At 44.4% G+C, this 18,685-nt stretch overlaps 1 protein-coding gene across 1 annotated transcript in view; it reads left to right on the forward strand.

The window, feature by feature from the left end:
- Positions 1-18,685, forward strand: part of LOC125233129 — a 72,644-nt gene that overhangs the window by 39,672 nt on the left and 14,287 nt on the right. The window contains exons 7-9 of the mRNA XM_048138998.1: positions 6,574-6,719; positions 14,496-14,643; positions 15,268-15,455. Coding sequence (XP_047994955.1) covers positions 6,574-6,719; positions 14,496-14,643; positions 15,268-15,455 — 482 coding nt within the window. The remainder of the gene's footprint in view (positions 1-6,573; positions 6,720-14,495; positions 14,644-15,267; positions 15,456-18,685) is intronic.

Raw genomic sequence — 18,685 nt, forward strand, 5'->3', positions numbered from 1 at the left:
CAGTAACTCTCTATAATACTTGATCCTCTTTGGAAAAATACAAAAACACGTTGCAGCGGACTCGGCTGTATAGTCAGTAAATTTCTTCAATACCTTAGTCACACAGGAAGACTGAGTGCTTACATTTAAATCGTTCAATATAAATCAGGGTGCGAGCGGCGAGCGGCCGCCGCGCTATTATTGCGCGAGTTGAACGCACCGCAAGCAGGACACTTTTACAATTCTAACATTACCTTTTTAAATTTATGAGGATAAGGGATAAAATCACGTGAACGTTTTTTAACTACAGATGTAATGCGAATCTGCCAAACGTTTTTCCATCGATTTTTTTACGGAAGTCGCCAGTCTGTGGGTGTTTTACAGGTTGCACTTCGGGGAGTGTGCTCAAGAGCTATACAAGCTTATTCCACCGTCCCCATTCTACCATCGGACTCTTAGACGCACGTATCCATCCTTTCTTGGTAGGTATTCCGCGAATTCGCACGAAGCGCTTAGCTTCTTTTTTTATGCACACTGCCAAGGAGTGGAATTACTTGCGGGAGCTATATTTCCGAGCTCATATAACCCGGCAACCTTCAAATCAAGGGTGAACAGGCATCTTCTGGGCGAGCTCACTCCATCGTAGGCCACGTCTTTGCCTTTGGCTAGTCTGTGGCCAAAAGTAAGCCCATTTATAATAAACTAGCTTTTGCCCGCGGCTACGCTCGCGTCAGAAAGAGACAAAAAGTAGGCTATGTCACTCTCCATCCCTTCAACTATCTCCACTTAAAAAATCACGTTGATTCGTCGCTCCGTTTTGCCGTGAAAGGCGGACAAACAAACAGATACACACACTTTCCCATTTATAATATTAGTATGGATAAATAAAACGTTCGTATTTGTCATGCAGGCTCAGACAATGTCAGTACATTACGTTTCCGTAAAAATACGAAGGCAAAGTTCGCACGACATCTGTACGGTCATGGCCTTTAATTGTTGATCTACTTCTAGCTTATTTTATACTGGATATCTCATAGTTAGGCTAAGAATAAGTATAAAATGACCTAGAAGTGAATCAACAATTAAAGTCCGTGTCTGTACAAACGTAGTCAAATTTTTCTCGATTGACTTTAAATATCATGATTTATTTGATTAAGTCCGACATAGGACACCCATTTGTATTTCTTCCTCAGATAGCTCTTCGTTTCCTTTAAATCTTCTTCCATTTGGAATACTAAATAATAATTACTTTCATTTGGAAGAAGATTCCGTCCTAATTTCCCCTTTACTCATATTAGTCGGACGTATTCTGTAGAACAATACGAACGCATGTCGTCCGCCGTAACGTCTGCGCCGGTCTTTTGATGGGCTTTTCCCATTCTACCAGGACTTGGCGTAAACGGCACAATAAGGCCGTTTTCACATTATCCGATCCGATATCGGATGTAGGACTGATATCTAATCTATCTGATATCTTTAATTTTTGCCTGATACTTTTGAATGACGGATGATAGGGAGGTATGGAAGCGGAAGACATGCTGCGCCGACCCCAAATGAATGGGATAAGGGCAGGCGAATGATGATGATGATGATCTTTAATTTTTGCCTTTGAAATCCTTCCGACATCCGATATCGGATCGGATAATGTGAAAACGCACTAACTCTCATATGAATTTGCTGATATTCGGAAAATCTCACAAAAAAAAAAAAACTTTATTAGCAACAGAAAAAAAATGTTTTCTTGAAAAAAATCCAGCAACTTCTTGTGTCATTGGTCCAAGGGACATTTACCTCACTAATTTCAATAATTTGCCCAAAAAATACAGTTAAATATCATAGTTGGGTCGAATGGGTCGCGAGGGTCGCGACTCCTAGTTCATGAAAAAGCCTAAGGGACGTATACGGGGCCACGTTAAACTTCCGTGAGACATATTCAAATAATTAATTGAAATACGGTTGTACTCACGTTATTATACATGTTGTTATTAAACATGTCGCAGCAATAGCGATATAATAACGTGAGTACAACCGTATTTCAATTAATTATTTGTATACGGGGCCATTTTTTTTCAAAGTTGTCCATCCCACTTTTTTTGGATTTGGAAATTTTTATGTGGTTTCCACTCAGAATCGCGAGCTCCTTCAATCCTAATGGGAGAAAAAAGTGTACCAAGGTTTTTCTCCCATTGGGTTACCATTTTTTCATACATTTTGTATGGCGGTAACGGAATGGAAGGTTTAAAAATGTATATAAATCTTGGGACATTTTTTTTTCTTCTATCAGGATCGAAAGACCTCGCGATTCTGAGTATGAATCGCGTAAAAAATACCCATGTTCAAAAAAGTGGGGTGGGCAACTTTGAAAATAACCTAACCACAAAATTAAACTTTTGAAAAAACCCCCGACCGCGACATAGTAGACCGATTTTCATGAAACATGGCTAAGAACACTCCCGACTAACTCAGCTTTCAAACAAAAAAAAACTAAATCGAAATCAGTTCATCCGTTCGGGAGCTACGATGCCACAGACAGACACACACAGTCAGACAGACAGACACGTCAAACTTATAACACCCCGTCGTTTTTGCGTTGGGGGTTAAAAAATGGCTCATACCACACCGAGTAGTTCCCCAAAATTTTCCAGTTAAAAACCCCAGTTAACTAAGTAGTGATCCTGATCGTAAAGGGGAGCGGGGCAATTTATAAATACAAACCGTTTGGCGTTCCTCCAGCCGCCGCGCCATTCCCGTTCAGTGCTCCGCCCGCGCCGCACCAACTTTACAGGTATACAGTGTAACAGTGTCAGTGTTGTGGTATTTTTAAACTACAGTTAACTTAGGTTAGGTATGTCGAAATGGTGTAAGTGTGGCTATCAATAGATGTGTGAACTTTCGGAAAGCACGTGGTGATCTGGTTTCAGCGCGTGCCGATGGAACCCGCATGTCGACGGGTCTAATTTGGTGTATTTGTGAGACAATCGTTGCAAGCTTTTCACTCGGACGTTTTTAATAATTTGATCATTGTAAGAATTGTAAGCCGACTGCAATGTTTAATTTTTAGTTAAAACTAGCTTTTGCCCGCGGCTTCGCACGCGTTATAAAGAGACAAAAAGTAGCCTATGTCACTCTCCATCCCTTCAACTATCTCCACATAAAAAATCACGTGAATTCATCGCTCCGTTTGGCCGTGAATGACGGACAAACAAACAGACACACATACTTTCCCTATTATAATATTAGTTTGGATGAGTAAACTTTTGAGGGCATTTCCACTGAGATGACATTTAATTATTGATCAATTAATTATTCATTATTTGACATCAATGTTATAAACTGAAAATATGACGTTGTGAAACTCTCTCACGTTGATGCAAGTCGGTACAAAGTTGAGTTAGAAAAATTGTATTCAATTGTGTTAAAAGTTCAGAGTTCCGAAGCTCTGCTGTATTATTGATTTCGAAACAGGACTTGTTACATAAATTAAAAGTTTGTTTCTTAAAGCCATTGAAATGGAGTAAAAGGTACTACATATTTGAAAGTAAAAATATTAGAAGTCGATGTCTTAAAACTGTGTCACGTTCTTATGCCTTAGTAAATAAGATCACTACTATTTTAAGAGGTTGAATGCTAGTTCATTCAACCTCTTAAAAACGTTTCATCTCGTTTGTGCTAAAGTTTAGATTCTTCTGAATTTTACTTGTCATAAGTAATTAATATCTTTTACAATGAAGGATAAAAATATATGACACACTTTCATGGCAATATAAATAAAGAAGAACAGATGTTTTTTCTTGCTTCATTAGCAAATTAGTGTAGATACACAATTACACACTGTATGTACACAGCTTACAATAAATTACTTACACGCGGCTCAACAGTATATGTACATAAAAACAACTCACTAAGACATTGACTTGAAACTTGAAACAACAACACGATACCTATATTTTTAATGGGAAATAATAAAAAAAAAAGGCTTTATTATAATTTATTATAAGACATTGACTTGCAAGTAGTGTAACCTCTTAAATAAAGCCCACAATACAGGGCTTTATTTAAGAGGTACAATTTATTGACTATACTCTTGTCCAAATATAAAAAAAAAACACGGGTAAACTTGTCGAAAATCGACTTACTGTCGATGTTTTCTATATCCTCTAACTTCGGGACCAGATTGAGAATCAAGCGTTGAGATAGTCTACTCAGTACTTTAATACTTTCATCTTTCATATATCTTTTACGACCGGTATGGCGCAGTCGGTAGTGGCCCTGCCTGCTACGCCGCGGTCCCGGGTTCGAATCCCGGTAAGGGCATTTATTTGTGTGATGAACACAGATATTTGTTCGTGAGTTATGGATGTTTTCTAGGTATATAAGTACTTATATATTATATATATCGTTGTCTGAGTACCCACAACACAAGCCTTCTTGAGTTTACCGTGGGCCTCAGTTAATCTGTGTAAGAATGTCCTATAATATTTATTTATTTATTTTTCATGAAAGTTTACAAGGGTTCTATTTGCATAGCTGTTGTTGATATTTTTATTTGCGTTGGCTAGCTGTGAATGACCTAATTATCTGTTCTATCGACGTATTGGCACTCATCATTGTGCAATCAGGTCAGATCATCTATTTTTTAGCATAATGGGTTAGAAATATCTTTGTTTTTGACTTCAAAAAATTAAGGACGACACTACCACAGTATAATAAAGAGTATTATCATACAGTATGGCCACTCCCGCTCCCCGCTGAAAGTGCCGCCCACCCCCTCTCGGTTACCTCACAGTTACCGTCTGTCAAAAACGCGAACAGTCGACCTGTCATATGTCACTCATACAAGCATAGTACGCGTTCACCTACACGAGCTTAGACTGTGTGCTAGGAACGCGCCTCTTTCATATATTTAATCGCCAGTGTCCGAGGTGTGACACTACTTAAAGATCTACTAATGTTTGCGTAGAAAGATCGTGAAAAACGTTGCTAGCAAAGAAAGGCACTAGGTATGATGTGCATATGGTGGTGCAAGTTAACTGTAACACCTACCAAAGATCTGATGACTACAAATCGCCTAACATCATTTTAGTGTTTTTTAAAACCTTAAGCCAGTGTAAGAGCATGAATTAAAAGTAACTGTCAAATAATAATGCTTGTCTGAGTCCTCCACAACTAGACAGGTATGAGATAAGTAGACAGACGACAGACATCGCTGCAGACGTTGTGCGTACGGTAACGAAAGAGTTTCACAGTTGAATCCATATTAATATTATAAATGAGAAAGTGTGTGTGTCTTTGTTTGTCCGTCTTTCACGGCAAAACGGAGCGACAAATTGACGTGATTTTTTAAGTGGAGATAGTTGAAGGTATGGAGAGTGACATAAGCTACTTTTTTCTCTTTCTGATGCGAGCGAAGCCGTGGGCAAAAGTTAGTAGAATATAATCTTTATTGCTCTCATGTTGATGTACAGATCTTACAGTATGATTTCTTTCTCGGCCACGAGGCGTCAAACCTTAAACACATCACGTTAAAATAAAACGGGCATATGGCAGTTTAGTTTTTAAAATAGATGAGGTGTTATTACTCTTACTCAAACCCTTAAAACTTAGAAAATAGGCCACAGGGGCACTTTTACATGTAAACGTTACATGCAAATAAAAATTTCCAAAGATTGCAAATATTAAATCAATGAATCAATGTATCTTTAAGCAATTACGACACATTTTACGTTTAGGACAGAATATTTTGGAGCCGGGTCTGCTGGAGTCAACAAATGAGTCACTCGGACGTTTATAGCCGTTTATTTACCAACAGCTGCCGCCGGCTGGAACTTTGGAGATACGTCGACACCCAACATATGAGAATAAGTTTAGATTTGGAAAAGTCTTTTAATACGCATGATGAGTCGCATTAAAATTTTCTCATACCGAATTCAAACATAACTAATTAATTTATTTATTTAAACTTTGCACAAAATATACACAAAAACGTCGGACTTAATTCCAAAGGCATTCTCTACCAGTCAACCATGGGGCCAAACAGAGATTCAATAAAAAGTTACCGTGAGATGAAGATTTATCTACTTAAACGAAGCACTTTCCATGGCGTCACATTATATTGAATGAATTGTGTATTTACGTGAATTATTACTGAATTCTATGTGTTACGAATTTACCAAACTGATGTCCGGAATTATGAAGTTTTCGACTTAGGCATGTTGTAAGCTCAGAGGCTGCGTTGACTTTCAGTTTGCTTCTTTATTGATTTATAGTTGGCTAGAATGGCTAGTCACAGGGTCATGTAAATAAATCCTTTTCTAGATACGGGTATAAACTCGGCCACGCATGCGCGTTTGAGAGCGTAGCGTTAGCGGAGCGCTATGATAGCGGTGCGCCGGACGCTGGCGTTGCGCCCAGCGGACGCCGGTGGGAACTAACAAGCTCGGATTGTGTGATGCGAAATGCGCGCGCTTTCAGCGTGCATTCCGCTCCGTTAAACGCTACGCTATCACAACGCTTTATGTGTGGCGGAGGCTAAAGATTGTTCTTTATTTTATTATTCCACACCACTTTGACTTCTAAACAAAATTTTTCCCACAGACATGGCAGAAGCAGTAGAAGCCCCACCACAGGAAGAGTTGCGCGCTCGCGCCGGTCCCAGCAGCGAACCAGAGGAAGATGAGCGCGGTGCGGCTGAACTGAGGCGCAGGGCTAAAGACCCGCCCATCACCTTCAAGGACATCGATGTAAGTCCCACATATACCACATACACATATTTAGGCTTAAATATGACCCAGCCAGCAAGGGGCAGGAACTGAGACGCAGGGCTAAAGGCCCGGGGGATGGCGGATCTCTCGCTACGCAGCGTAGTAGAAGCCATGCTGGGTTGCGAGAGAAACTGGAATGCGGTGGCTTCCTTCTGCGAAGACATGATATCGCAGAAGGAAGAAGCAGAGAGGGAGCGAGAAGCAGCCGCAGACGCTCTTCCGCTGCGATGCAGGCGGTAGGGTCAAAGGCGAAGAACGTACGCTCGCCTCGAGCCCTAAGCCCCCGATGGCAGCGTGGGGGATTAAGCGTTTCTGATCCCCCTCCTCATGCGGGTGCCTTGGCCGCAAGCAAGACCGTGACCGTAAGCAATGCCGGAGTGTGCCATGGTGAATGACATGATGAACATACATCGATCCCATCGCGCCCTCACGAACGGCAGAGAGGATGAAACGCCGGAGTGGGTTTAGTGGGTAGGGCCAAGTTTCCCCCCTCTCGCTAGGGGAGGGGAAAGAAACGGCGAGTCCCACAAATCGTGCGTAACTGCATTCCCAGTCCGTTAAAATAAAGGGCTAAAGACCCGCCCATCACCTTCAAGGACATCAATGTAAGTGTCACATAGTTCTGACAAGTGGCTGTAGCAGCTTCCAGCAGGGCCCAGCATCGAACTAGAAGAAGACCAGCGCGGTGCGGCTGAATTGAGGCGCAGGGCCAAGATATAAGTGTCACATAGATATTATGACCCAGCCAGCTAGAAGCAGGAACTGAGGCGGAAGGCTAGAGTCCCGGCTATCACCTTCAAGACGATGTAAGTGCCACATACGTGTAGATATAACCCAGCCAGCTAGAAGCAGGAACTGAGACGTAGGGCTAAGGACCTAGAGGGCCTAGGACAGAGCTCACCCTGGGTAATACGAGGAAGAACCTTGACCTCAAAGACCTGACGAAAAAAAATTCAGCGAGAATTAGCGGTTTCTTATAAACATCCGAAATCCGAATACATTTATATTTACGTCCATCTGGTTTCCAGTTTATGAAATGTCAAAATGACTGAATTTATTTTTAACGCACTGCTTGCTTGTGCACACAATGACGAAACACCAGACATCATTTAACCCAATTTTTCTAAGCTAATTCACAAAACGATTGCAAACGAGCATTTACCACCAGCGTTCTGATTGTTAGTAAACATAATAATCATAACCGTACCCTTCCTGCTGCATCTGGCGCGTTGCCAGCTCGCTGATGCTGCAGTTAAGACAGGATTATCAGGCGATATAATTACACGACGACCTTTTGAACAGACGAGTAACAGAGTAGGGGCCCATTTACACGATGTAAGATTTGGTAGGTGTGCTGAATTCTATCCCATGTGAGTTAGCGCGCCGTCTAAATGAAGAGTGACACTTATTGTTTGCAACGATGCATTTTCTTGCATATTGTTGAAGTGAAACTTCTAATTCCAACAGACAGCGTTAAACGTTTAACGATCAGTGTTGCCTACTCAAATTAAAAAAAAGGCTAGACTGATGCCAAAATATGCCAATTTTTGAAGTGAAACTCTTTGACTTGTACCTTGTACCTATTTAATGAGTTTATGTTTGTTTTTTCAATAATTTAAGCAATTAGCAATGTAAAAATTTTAAAGCAAAGGAAAAAATGGAAGTAACTAAACGCAAAAACGTGACAGTAACTTGACAGAATGATTTTTAAGGTTATTTCCGTTTCCACATTACGAAGTTTCCACGCACTATTTTTTTTTTCATCATTTTCTCTTGTACTCTCTTGGCTGCCTCAATGATGAAATTGTACGGCTAAATTTAACCGTCATAAATCGCGGATTTGGCAGACAGATTTGTCTGGACTAAGCCCATAACCACCAACGCGAACTAATCTGGTGTTTAGTAACAATAGAGGAAGGAATAATAAGAAACGATGTAGGAAGAGCCAAATAATTTAGAGATCATTTTAATTTCAGTACTGATTAGATGCCTCTTCATAATATTGTGATAATTACTAGTCATAGGTATTCGCTATTGATATTCTAAGTTCTTTCTTAATTTGACGACCGGTCTGGCTCAGTCGGTAGTGACCCTGCCTGCTAAGCCGCGGTCCTGGGTTCGAATCCCGGTAAGGGCATTTATTTGTGTGATGAGCACAGATCTTTGTTCCTGAGTCATGGATGTTTTCTATGTATATATGTATTTATCTATTTAAGTGTGTATATCGTCGCTTAGCACCCATAGTACAAGCTTAGCTCAGTTTGGGGCTAAGTTGATCTGTGTAAGGTGTCCCCAATATTTAAAAAAAAAAATAACAATAGGGAACATTGCTGTACAAGCTAGGTACTTAAAATAATATTTTGTACCATGCACGAAATAAAGCACCAGATAATTATAAGAAAACTTGGACAGTAGTTATTTATAAGCCCAATTACTAATTTAATAAGTTGGATAGAAATATACAAAGTAAATGAGTTGATCGTGACGTCACTCAACACGATTTCATATTAATTTCCTATTTGCAATTCGTTCATATTCGTTTTGACAGTTCTTAAAAAGAAACTGATTTGAATAATTAGTACATTACGATACAAGTGCGTAAAAAAGGAAGAATTTCCTTTTCGCACGTGTATCGTACGACGTTTTTCAGTACAGATGGCCCTCCGAAGTTTCGACCTGGCATATAATGAACCACTCCTCGCACTAGTGCGTAAAAAAAACACCATCTGTACTGAAATAGTACATTACGATACAAGTGCGTAAAAAAGGAAGTTTGAAACGAGTGGCGATAAATTAAAACACGACCGAAGGGAGTGTTTTAAATCGACACGAGTTACGAATTTCCTTTTTGCACGTGTATCGTACGACGTTTTTCAGTACAGATGAGCCTCCGAAGTTTCGACCTGGCATATAATGAACCACTTCTCGAACTAGTGCGTAAAAAAACGACCATCTGTACTGAAATATATATTAGCCACATCTCCTACCTCCGGAAGAGTATTTATAACTTGCGTGCTCTTCTTTCTTACATGGCACTATAAATTACGCGTGTTATTCGCTCTGGACGGTTTTTATTTGAACAAGTGACAAATATGTACCTAAATGATACCTACCTAAACGGTAAACAATTCCCATGGGCGGTAGTGATCTCATCACCAATGACCAAACTTTTTGGCATACCTGTTCGGCATTTGTCATTTTTCTATTTGCTTCCAGTGCAATCGAATACTGTCGAGAGCCAAAAAACACGGCTATTCAAAACACTACGCGCAAGTGATCAACCGCTTTAGTCATGGTGTATGTATGTAGGTATACCAAAGAGGATCGAGTATTATACACCGTGTTTTTTTGTTTTCCGTTAAATTCGACATGTCGTTAGGTTCGTTATCAGGAACCACCCTGTATATCAGTTTTAGTTAAATTCGCAAAAAAATTTTTTTCGTCGTTTTCCTACATAATAAATGAATTAATTAGTGTGAGAGACCCTTAAGAATAATATTCAAGTTAGTGTCAAGTGATTGACGGCACATGTCAAAACAAATAACATTGGGAAGTGGTAAAGGATGTCACACATATGTTCAGTAATTATTTTTATTTTTTCAATAACTCGATAACCGTAACAGTTAAGACGGTAGTTTCTTAAAGAAATTAATTGCGTATTTGATCTAAAGAACCATCCCTTAAAATTAACGGTATTCAATAAAAACAGGGTGTAGTGTTACTGTCAAAGTAAAATGTGTAATCACACTGCATAGACTGCAATCTCTCGACACAGGCTTAAAACTTTTGAACCTCAGTTTTGACAATTTGGCCCATATTGTTAGCTTGATATGTGTTAAAATGTCAAATATTAACATCGGCGCCATCTAGCCGAGCGTTCCCCAAAGGTGTAACGCCATCTAGGCCACCGTACCTTTTTCTCTAGGGCTTTGAAGTACGTTTTTTTCTTAGACTTTATCCGTCTATACGGAGTTACATATGTCTTTAATGTATACTAATACTACATAGGGTCTAGCCAAGATGAATAAGAGAATTGACAACATTTCATATTTTTGAGTACTACTCTTTATTGTTCGGTTTGAAAGAAGTCAATAATAAAAGAGACACGTATTTTTTATTTTGCAAAAAAAAACTCCTATTTTAATGCGAAAATCCCATTTTATGGTACATTGTAGCAGTGTCCTAGAGCGGTAAAGTTTTATGTTTTGGCCTGGGAGCCTAGAGGCATTACATACATAATATATGTCGGTGTTGTTGTTATTTACTGAAATTGACAAACATGCAGACACTTGGCACGATACGCCGGCATTCTGAACTTTTCCGTCATCACGCTTTTAATTGAACTGAGATTCTGTCAATCTGTCATTGGGTGGCATAAGTAGTCCATCCAAGGCAGAGTGGCCAACAACACTTTTGGAAGTTGAGATGAGAGAGAAATGAGAGTAATTACGTAAATTATCAGTGGCGGTTAGCAGTGCGGAGGGATGGAGTTTTTTTTTTCAGAGGTGGAAGTAATCCTCATTGGATACTGCCGACCCGGTATTCGACTGCCCGACTCGGCTACGCTGGAGGTTTCCTCCTACCCGCCTACGGACTAAAGCCCTCCACCCTGTGTAGTAGTTTGTTACCAGAAACTCGGCGCTATAGGTAAAGGCTTTCTTAGGCGTGTTTGTTGTGATCCGGGAGAGTGATTTGTGGAGTGTAATGTGTGTGTTACGATCCTGTATGGTATGGAGTATTGCAGCCACCTGTGAGACGGCTCAGCTAAATACCAACTCGCCGCTTTAGACTCAGTGGAGCGCAGAGCCAGGAGGATGATTGGCGATATGAAGCTAACGGTTAAGCTACAGTCTTTGACCAAGGTCAGGACGTACATGGTAGCTCAATATAGAAATTTGTGAACAATTTCCTCGAGGCACCACCAACGCGCGACCGTTTTAGACGTTCCAGAGAGTTCGCCCGTGGGAGTTCGATGACACACTCACATGAATTCCGTTTTGTTTTATAAATCAATTTAGAATTCTCAATTCTGGCACGATTTGTAGTCAACTTTGTATCAACGGAAATAATTTAAAAAAATGTTGGTTTGCTAAAGAGTAAAAAAAATTTATTTTTAATAATTTTTAGGGGAAACCGAGGCGTTGAGGTTGAAACAACGTCAATTTTGATACATCTAAAACTCATTCAATACACGATCTCTTTTTCATAGACGATGACGTTTTCTTTTAATAAACGATGTTTAGCCGTCTACCATGGACAACAACATCGATATACCTTAATATACTTCTATTTTATCTTCATCAGGTTTCCCTTATGCCAAACTTACTGCCAAATACATTTTAGCATCATCTTCAAGGCATATTTTTAACCCCCGACGCAAAAAGGACGAGGTGCTATAAGTTTGACGTGTCTGTCTGTCTGTCTATCTGTCTGTCTGTCTTGTGTGTGTGTCTGTCCGTGGCATCGTAGCTCCCAAACTGATGAACCGATTTAGATTTAGTTTTTTTTTGTTTGAAAGCTAGTCAGTTAGTCGGGAGTGTTCTCAGCTATGTTTCATGAAAAAAAGGTCCACTGTTTCGGGGGTTTTTTCAAAATTTTAATTTTGTGGTTAGGTTATTACCTCTTCTTTGCAATATTATAACGGCTACAATATTACACACGATGCGATTTTATCAACAACATTTTCCTTGATCTAAAATCCGTGGCACAGATACCGCGATTACTTCGTATTAATAGTAAAATCTTGCAATCTTACAACAACATTATGGTCCGGCGTAATTCTGTACAATACAAATAATTCTTATCTACTTGTAATAAGGTATACTTTCTGTGAACAAAGACGACAAGTACCAGTGTATCTCTGATCTCCATTACAAAATAGGTGTTAGAATACGAAGTGTCAATTTATGATGGAGAGTAATCCATCCCAGTTCAATAACAAGTAGTTTTTTTAGTAACTTGGGTACATATTTTTAAGCTTCTACGTATTAGATAAGAGAATGTTATGATAATTTCAGACACAATCTAAATTGTTTACTTAAAAAAAATCTAAAATTTAAAAAAAACTCGGCGATCTGAAAAGATGAAAATAATCTTTAGTTATGCTGGTCAGTCAACTTGATATATATATAAATTAGAATAATGAGTTTTTAGTCAAGTTCAAAAATAGCTAAAGCAAAAGCTTATGCTCATGGAAGATATCGTAAGCGTACTTGGATATTTTATTTCCATTGCAGTCGGGGAACAATGAACAAACACCTAACATGAAGGTACCCCGAAATCGCCTTTCAAAGCTCTTCATTTTGATACCCCACTCGATAGGTTTGCAAGATTTTTTTTTCTAAAGTTTGCGTATTATGACGTATTAAGTCCGCCATATTGAATTTATCAACACGTCACAATCATATCCTATGTTAATTGTGATGACGTAAAGATTCTAATGATTCATCATTCATTTGAATCGGTTAAGGCATTCAGAAGTTATGGTGGAACAAAGAATCTCACATACATAACTACATACATACATACTTACATAAACATGAACGCTGAAAACAATACACTCTTTTTGGGGCAGTCGTGTAAAAAAACAGTAGTAGGTACAGGAAAAGTTCGTGATGTCACATCGTGGGTGGGAGCGTTTCCGACAGCTGAATCTGTTTTCTAAACGGTTGTAATGAGCTGCCTACCTACCGTGTCATAGTATTATTATCTGTCTAATACTTTTAAAGATATTGTCTTCGGTTACCGCGATAGTTACTCATGAAATAAAACTATGGAAACGGATCACCCGTTGACCACGCCACGAACGCTGTAAAGTGTTCCAAACGTCGGGATGAATTGTAAATTCATGATACGCGATATAATCCGTTTCCATAGTTTTCTTTCATGAGCAATAATACCTTTAAACGAACAATTCTTGAATATTTATTTATTTACTTATATTTCTACCGACGATTGCGACAACAGTTCTAACGCTTTCGCTGAAATATGTTGTGGTGGTTTTAGGGGGTGAAAAATACATATCTACACAAACACGCAAAAAAAAATATCAGAACAAGACTCTTACACTATGAGCATATAAAAGCGTGTTCAGAACACGCGTTCGCTCTTCAAAATCCTGCAGTTCCTGCACACACAGATTCACACAAATTTTCCGAGTCCCACGGTAAGCTCAAGAAGGCTTATGTCGTGGATACTCAGACAACAATATATATAATACTAGCTTTTGCTCGCGCTAAATTCCTTCCACCTTCCATTTTAGGGAAGTGGTTGGTTAGAAAGAGACAAAACGTAGCCTATGTCACTCTCCATCCCTTCAACTATCTCCAGTCAAAAAATTACGCCAATTCGTCGTTCCGTTTTGCCGTGAAAGACGGACAAATAAACAGATACACACACTTTCCCATTTATAATATTAGTATGGATAAATACTTAGATACAGTAAACGGCGATAAAGAATGCACATCGGTCGCTGGAAAGAGAAAACGAACGTCACATAAGCAAGAAAAAGACAACGCTCTACGAAGACGAAAAGCCGATGTGCAGTCATTATCGCCTGGTATTGTACAATGTACATAGAAAACATCCATAACTCAGGTACAAATATCTGTACTTGTCACACAAATAAATGTCGTTACTAGGATTCGAACCCAGGACCGCGGTTTAGCAGGCAGAGCAGGGTCCTAGCGCATAGTGACCCTGCCTTTTAAGCCGGTCGTCAAACCAATTCTAATCTAATTTTGTTTTCTTCGCCAGGGTGCAGCAGAGTTCGCAAAGCTGCAAGCGGCCGTCGGCAATCTCACACTAACCCCTGAGGAGCATCAGTCGCTCAGCGAGCTGGAACAGTACTTGGTGCAAGGCGAGGGCAGCTGGGCACTTGGTGATGAGTTCCTTGCGTTCATCGGTGAGTGATTAAGAAATATTTTCATTAATTTCCATTCAATCACAGGACGTACCTTAGCTGCTTAGACATGTGTAAGTAATGCAAGTAATATCAGAAATGTGATACCTCTTGAACACGTAATATGGCATTACGCATCACTCCAAGAAATCAACTATCACCTCAAGCATCACTCACGCGAGCGCAAAAGGCGCAAAACTGGCGAACGACTAAAACGGCGCTCGTAAAATGTTTACCGCCAGTTTGGTTAGATGTAATGGTAAAATAACTAAGATGTTTGTGTACCATAACTGATATCTGCGATGAGTGTGACGGTGCAGTCTCGCGCGCGACGAGCGCTGTTTACGTCCGGGTAATGATTCAAGTGATATGTGATGTGATATCACAGTGTGATGTTACTTAGATGAATAAGTTCTGTGATATAGCTTTACTTTTTGAAGTTTGCGCATGTCTAAGAGTAATAGGGAGCAGAAGTACCTAAACTTCTACCAGAAAATGAGATAAATCATTAAACGTCTAAAAAACTAGTCAAAAATGTGTCGAGAGAACTGTTTACAAAAACCTTCTGACATTGATCCCTTTTTGAACTTTGCAAAGTTTGAAAACTTGCCTCGTTATGTATTACAGGCCGCCTCCTAAACGCGGACAGTTCAGAAGAGATCAGGGTGGCCACGCTGCGCTGCCTCGCCGCCATGGCGCTGCGCGACGACGTGTCCCTGCTGCTGCACCAGGACCGGCGCTCGCACGCCGTCATGAACTACGCGCGCCGCATCGACCAGCTGCCGCCCGCCGAGCAGAGCGCGCTCGCGCTGGCGGTGAGCTCACTCACTATATATACTGCAGTAGCTACAGCTCGCTAGAGATCAGCCGCCATGGCTGCGTGTGTCGCTCCTGCACCAGGACCGGCGCTCGCACGCCGTCATGAACTACGCGCGCCGCATCGACCAGCTGCCGCCCGCCGAGCAGAGCGCGCTCGCGCTGGCGGTGAGCTCACTCACTATATATACTGCAGTAGCTACAGCTCGCTAGAGATCAGCCGCCATGGCTGCGTGTGTCGCTCCTGCACCAGGACCGGCGCTCGCACGCCGTCATGAACTACGCGCGCCGCATCGACCAGCTGCCGCCCGCCGAGCAGAGCGCGCTCGCGCTGGCGGTGAGCTCACTCACTATATATACTGCAGTAGCTACAGCTCGCTAGAGATCAGCCGCCATGGCTGCGTGTGTCGCTCCTGCACCAGGACCGGCGCTCGCACGCCGTCATGAACTACGCGCGCCGCATCGACCAGCTGCCGCCCGCCGAGCAGAGCGCGCTCGCGCTGGCGGTGAGCTCACTCACTATATATACTGCAGTAGCTACAGCTCGCTAGAGATCAGCCGCCATGGCTGCGTGTGTCGCTCCTGCACCAGGACCGGCGCTCGCACGCCGTCATGAACTACGCGCGCCGCATCGACCAGCTGCCGCCCGCCGAGCAGAGCGCGCTCGCGCTGGCGGTGAGCTCACTCACTATATATACTGCAGTAGCTACAGCTCGCTAGAGATCAGCCGCCATGGCTGCGTGTGTCGCTCCTGCACCAGGACCGGCGCTCGCACGCCGTCATGAACTACGCGCGCCGCATCGACCAGCTGCCGCCCGCCGAGCAGAGCGCGCTCGCGCTGGCGGTGAGCTCACTCACTATATATACTGCAGTAGCTACAGCTCGCTAGAGATCAGCCGCCATGGCTGCGTGTGTCGCTCCTGCACCAGGACCGGCGCTCGCACGCCGTCATGAACTACGCGCGCCGCATCGACCAGCTGCCGCCCGCCGAGCAGAGCGCGCTCGCGCTGGCGGTGAGCTCACTCACTATATATACTGCAGTAGCTACAGCTCGCTAGAGATCAGCCGCCATGGCTGCGTGTGTCGCTCCTGCACCAGGACCGGCGCTCGCACGCCGTCATGAACTACGCGCGCCGCATCGACCAGCTGCCGCCCGCCGAGCAGAGCGCGCTCGCGCTGGCGGTGAGCTCACTCACTATATATACTGCAGTAGCTACAGCTCGCTAGAGATCAGCCGCCATGGCTGCGTGTGTCGCTCCTGCACCAGGACCGGCGCTCGCACGCCGTCATGAACTACGCGCGCCGCATCGACCAGCTGCCGCCCGCCGAGCAGAGCGCGCTCGCGCTGGCGGTGAGCTCACTCACTATATATACTGCAGTAGCTACAGCTCGCTAGAGATCAGCCGCCATGGCTGCGTGTGTCGCTCCTGCACCAGGACCGGCGCTCGCACGCCGTCATGAACTACGCGCGCCGCATCGACCAGCTGCCGCCCGCCGAGCAGAGCGCGCTCGCGCTGGCGGTGAGCTCACTCACTATATATACTGCAGTAGCTACAGCTCGCTAGAGATCAGCCGCCATGGCTGCGTGTGTCGCTCCTGCACCAGGACCGGCGCTCGCACGCCGTCATGAACTACGCGCGCCGCATCGACCAGCTGCCGCCCGCCGAGCAGAGCGCGCTCGCGCTGGCGGTGAGCTCACTCACTATATATACTGCAGTAGCTACAGCTCGCCAGAGATCAGCCGCCATGGCTGCGTGTGTCGCTCCTGCACCAGGACCGGCGCTCGCACGCCGTCATGAACTACGCGCGCCGCATCGACCAGCTGCCGCCCGCCGAGCAGAGCGCGCTCGCGCTGGCGGTGAGCTCACTCACTATATATACTGCAGTAGCTACAGCTCGCTAGAGATCAGCCGCCATGGCTGCGTGTGTCGCTCCTGCACCAGGACCGGCGCTCGCACGCCGTCATGAACTACGCGCGCCGCATCGACCAGCTGCCGCCCGCCGAGCAGAGCGCGCTCGCGCTGGCGGTGAGCTCACTCACTATATATACTGCAGTAGCTACAGCTCGCTAGAGATCAGCCGCCATGGCTGCGTGTGTCGCTCCTGCACCAGGACCGGCGCTCGCACGCCGTCATGAACTACGCGCGCCGCATCGACCAGCTGCCGCCCGCCGAGCAGAGCGCGCTCGCGCTGGCGGTGAGCTCACTCACTATATATACCGCAGTAGCTACAGCTCGCTAGAGATCAGCCGCCATGGCTGCGTGTGTCGCTCCTGCACCAGGACCGGCGCTCGCACGCCGTCATGAACTACGCGCGCCGCATCGACCAGCTGCCGCCCGCCGAGCAGAGCGCGCTCGCGCTGGCGGTGAGCTCACTCACTATATATACTGCAGTAGCTACAGCTCGCTAGAGATCAGCCGCCATGGCTGCGTGTGTCGCTCCTGCACCAGGACCGGCGCTCGCACGCCGTCATGAACTACGCGCGCCGCATCGACCAGCTGCCGCCCGCCGAGCAGAGCGCGCTCGCGCTGGCGGTGAGCTCACTCACTATATATACTGCAGTAGCTACAGCTCGCTAGAGATCAGCCGCCATGGCTGCGTGTGTCGCTCCTGCACCAGGACCGGCGCTCGCACGCCGTCATGAACTACGCGCGCCGCATCGACCAGCTGCCGCCCGCCGAGCAGAGCGCGCTCGCGCTGGCGGTGAGCTCACTCACTATATATACTGCAGTAGCTACAGCTCGCTAGAGATCAGCCGCCATGGCTGCGTGTGTCGCTCCTGCACCAGGACCGGCGCTCGCACGCCGTCATGAACTACGCGCGCCGCATCGACCAGCTGCCGCCCGCCGAGCAGAGCGCGCTCGCGCTGGCGGTGAGCTCACTCACTATATATACTGCAGTAGCTACAGCTCGCTAGAGATCAGCCGCCATGGCTGCGTGTGTCGCTCCTGCACCAGGACCGGCGCTCGCACGCCGTCATGAACTACGCGCGCCGCATCGACCAGCTGCCGCCCGCCGAGCAGAGCGCGCTCGCGCTGGCGGTGAGCTCACTCACTATATATACTGCAGTAGCTACAGCTCGCCAGAGATCAGCCGCCATGGCTGCGTGTGTCGCTCCTGCACCAGGACCGGCGCTCGCACGCCGTCATGAACTACGCGCGCCGCATCGACCAGCTGCCGCCCGCCGAGCAGAGCGCGCTCGCGCTGGCGGTGAGCTCACTCACTATAT

The sequence above is a fragment of the Leguminivora glycinivorella genome, chromosome 14 (assembly GCF_023078275.1).
Source record: "Leguminivora glycinivorella isolate SPB_JAAS2020 chromosome 14, LegGlyc_1.1, whole genome shotgun sequence".
In the NCBI taxonomy this organism is placed as follows: domain Eukaryota; kingdom Metazoa; phylum Arthropoda; class Insecta; order Lepidoptera; family Tortricidae; genus Leguminivora; species Leguminivora glycinivorella.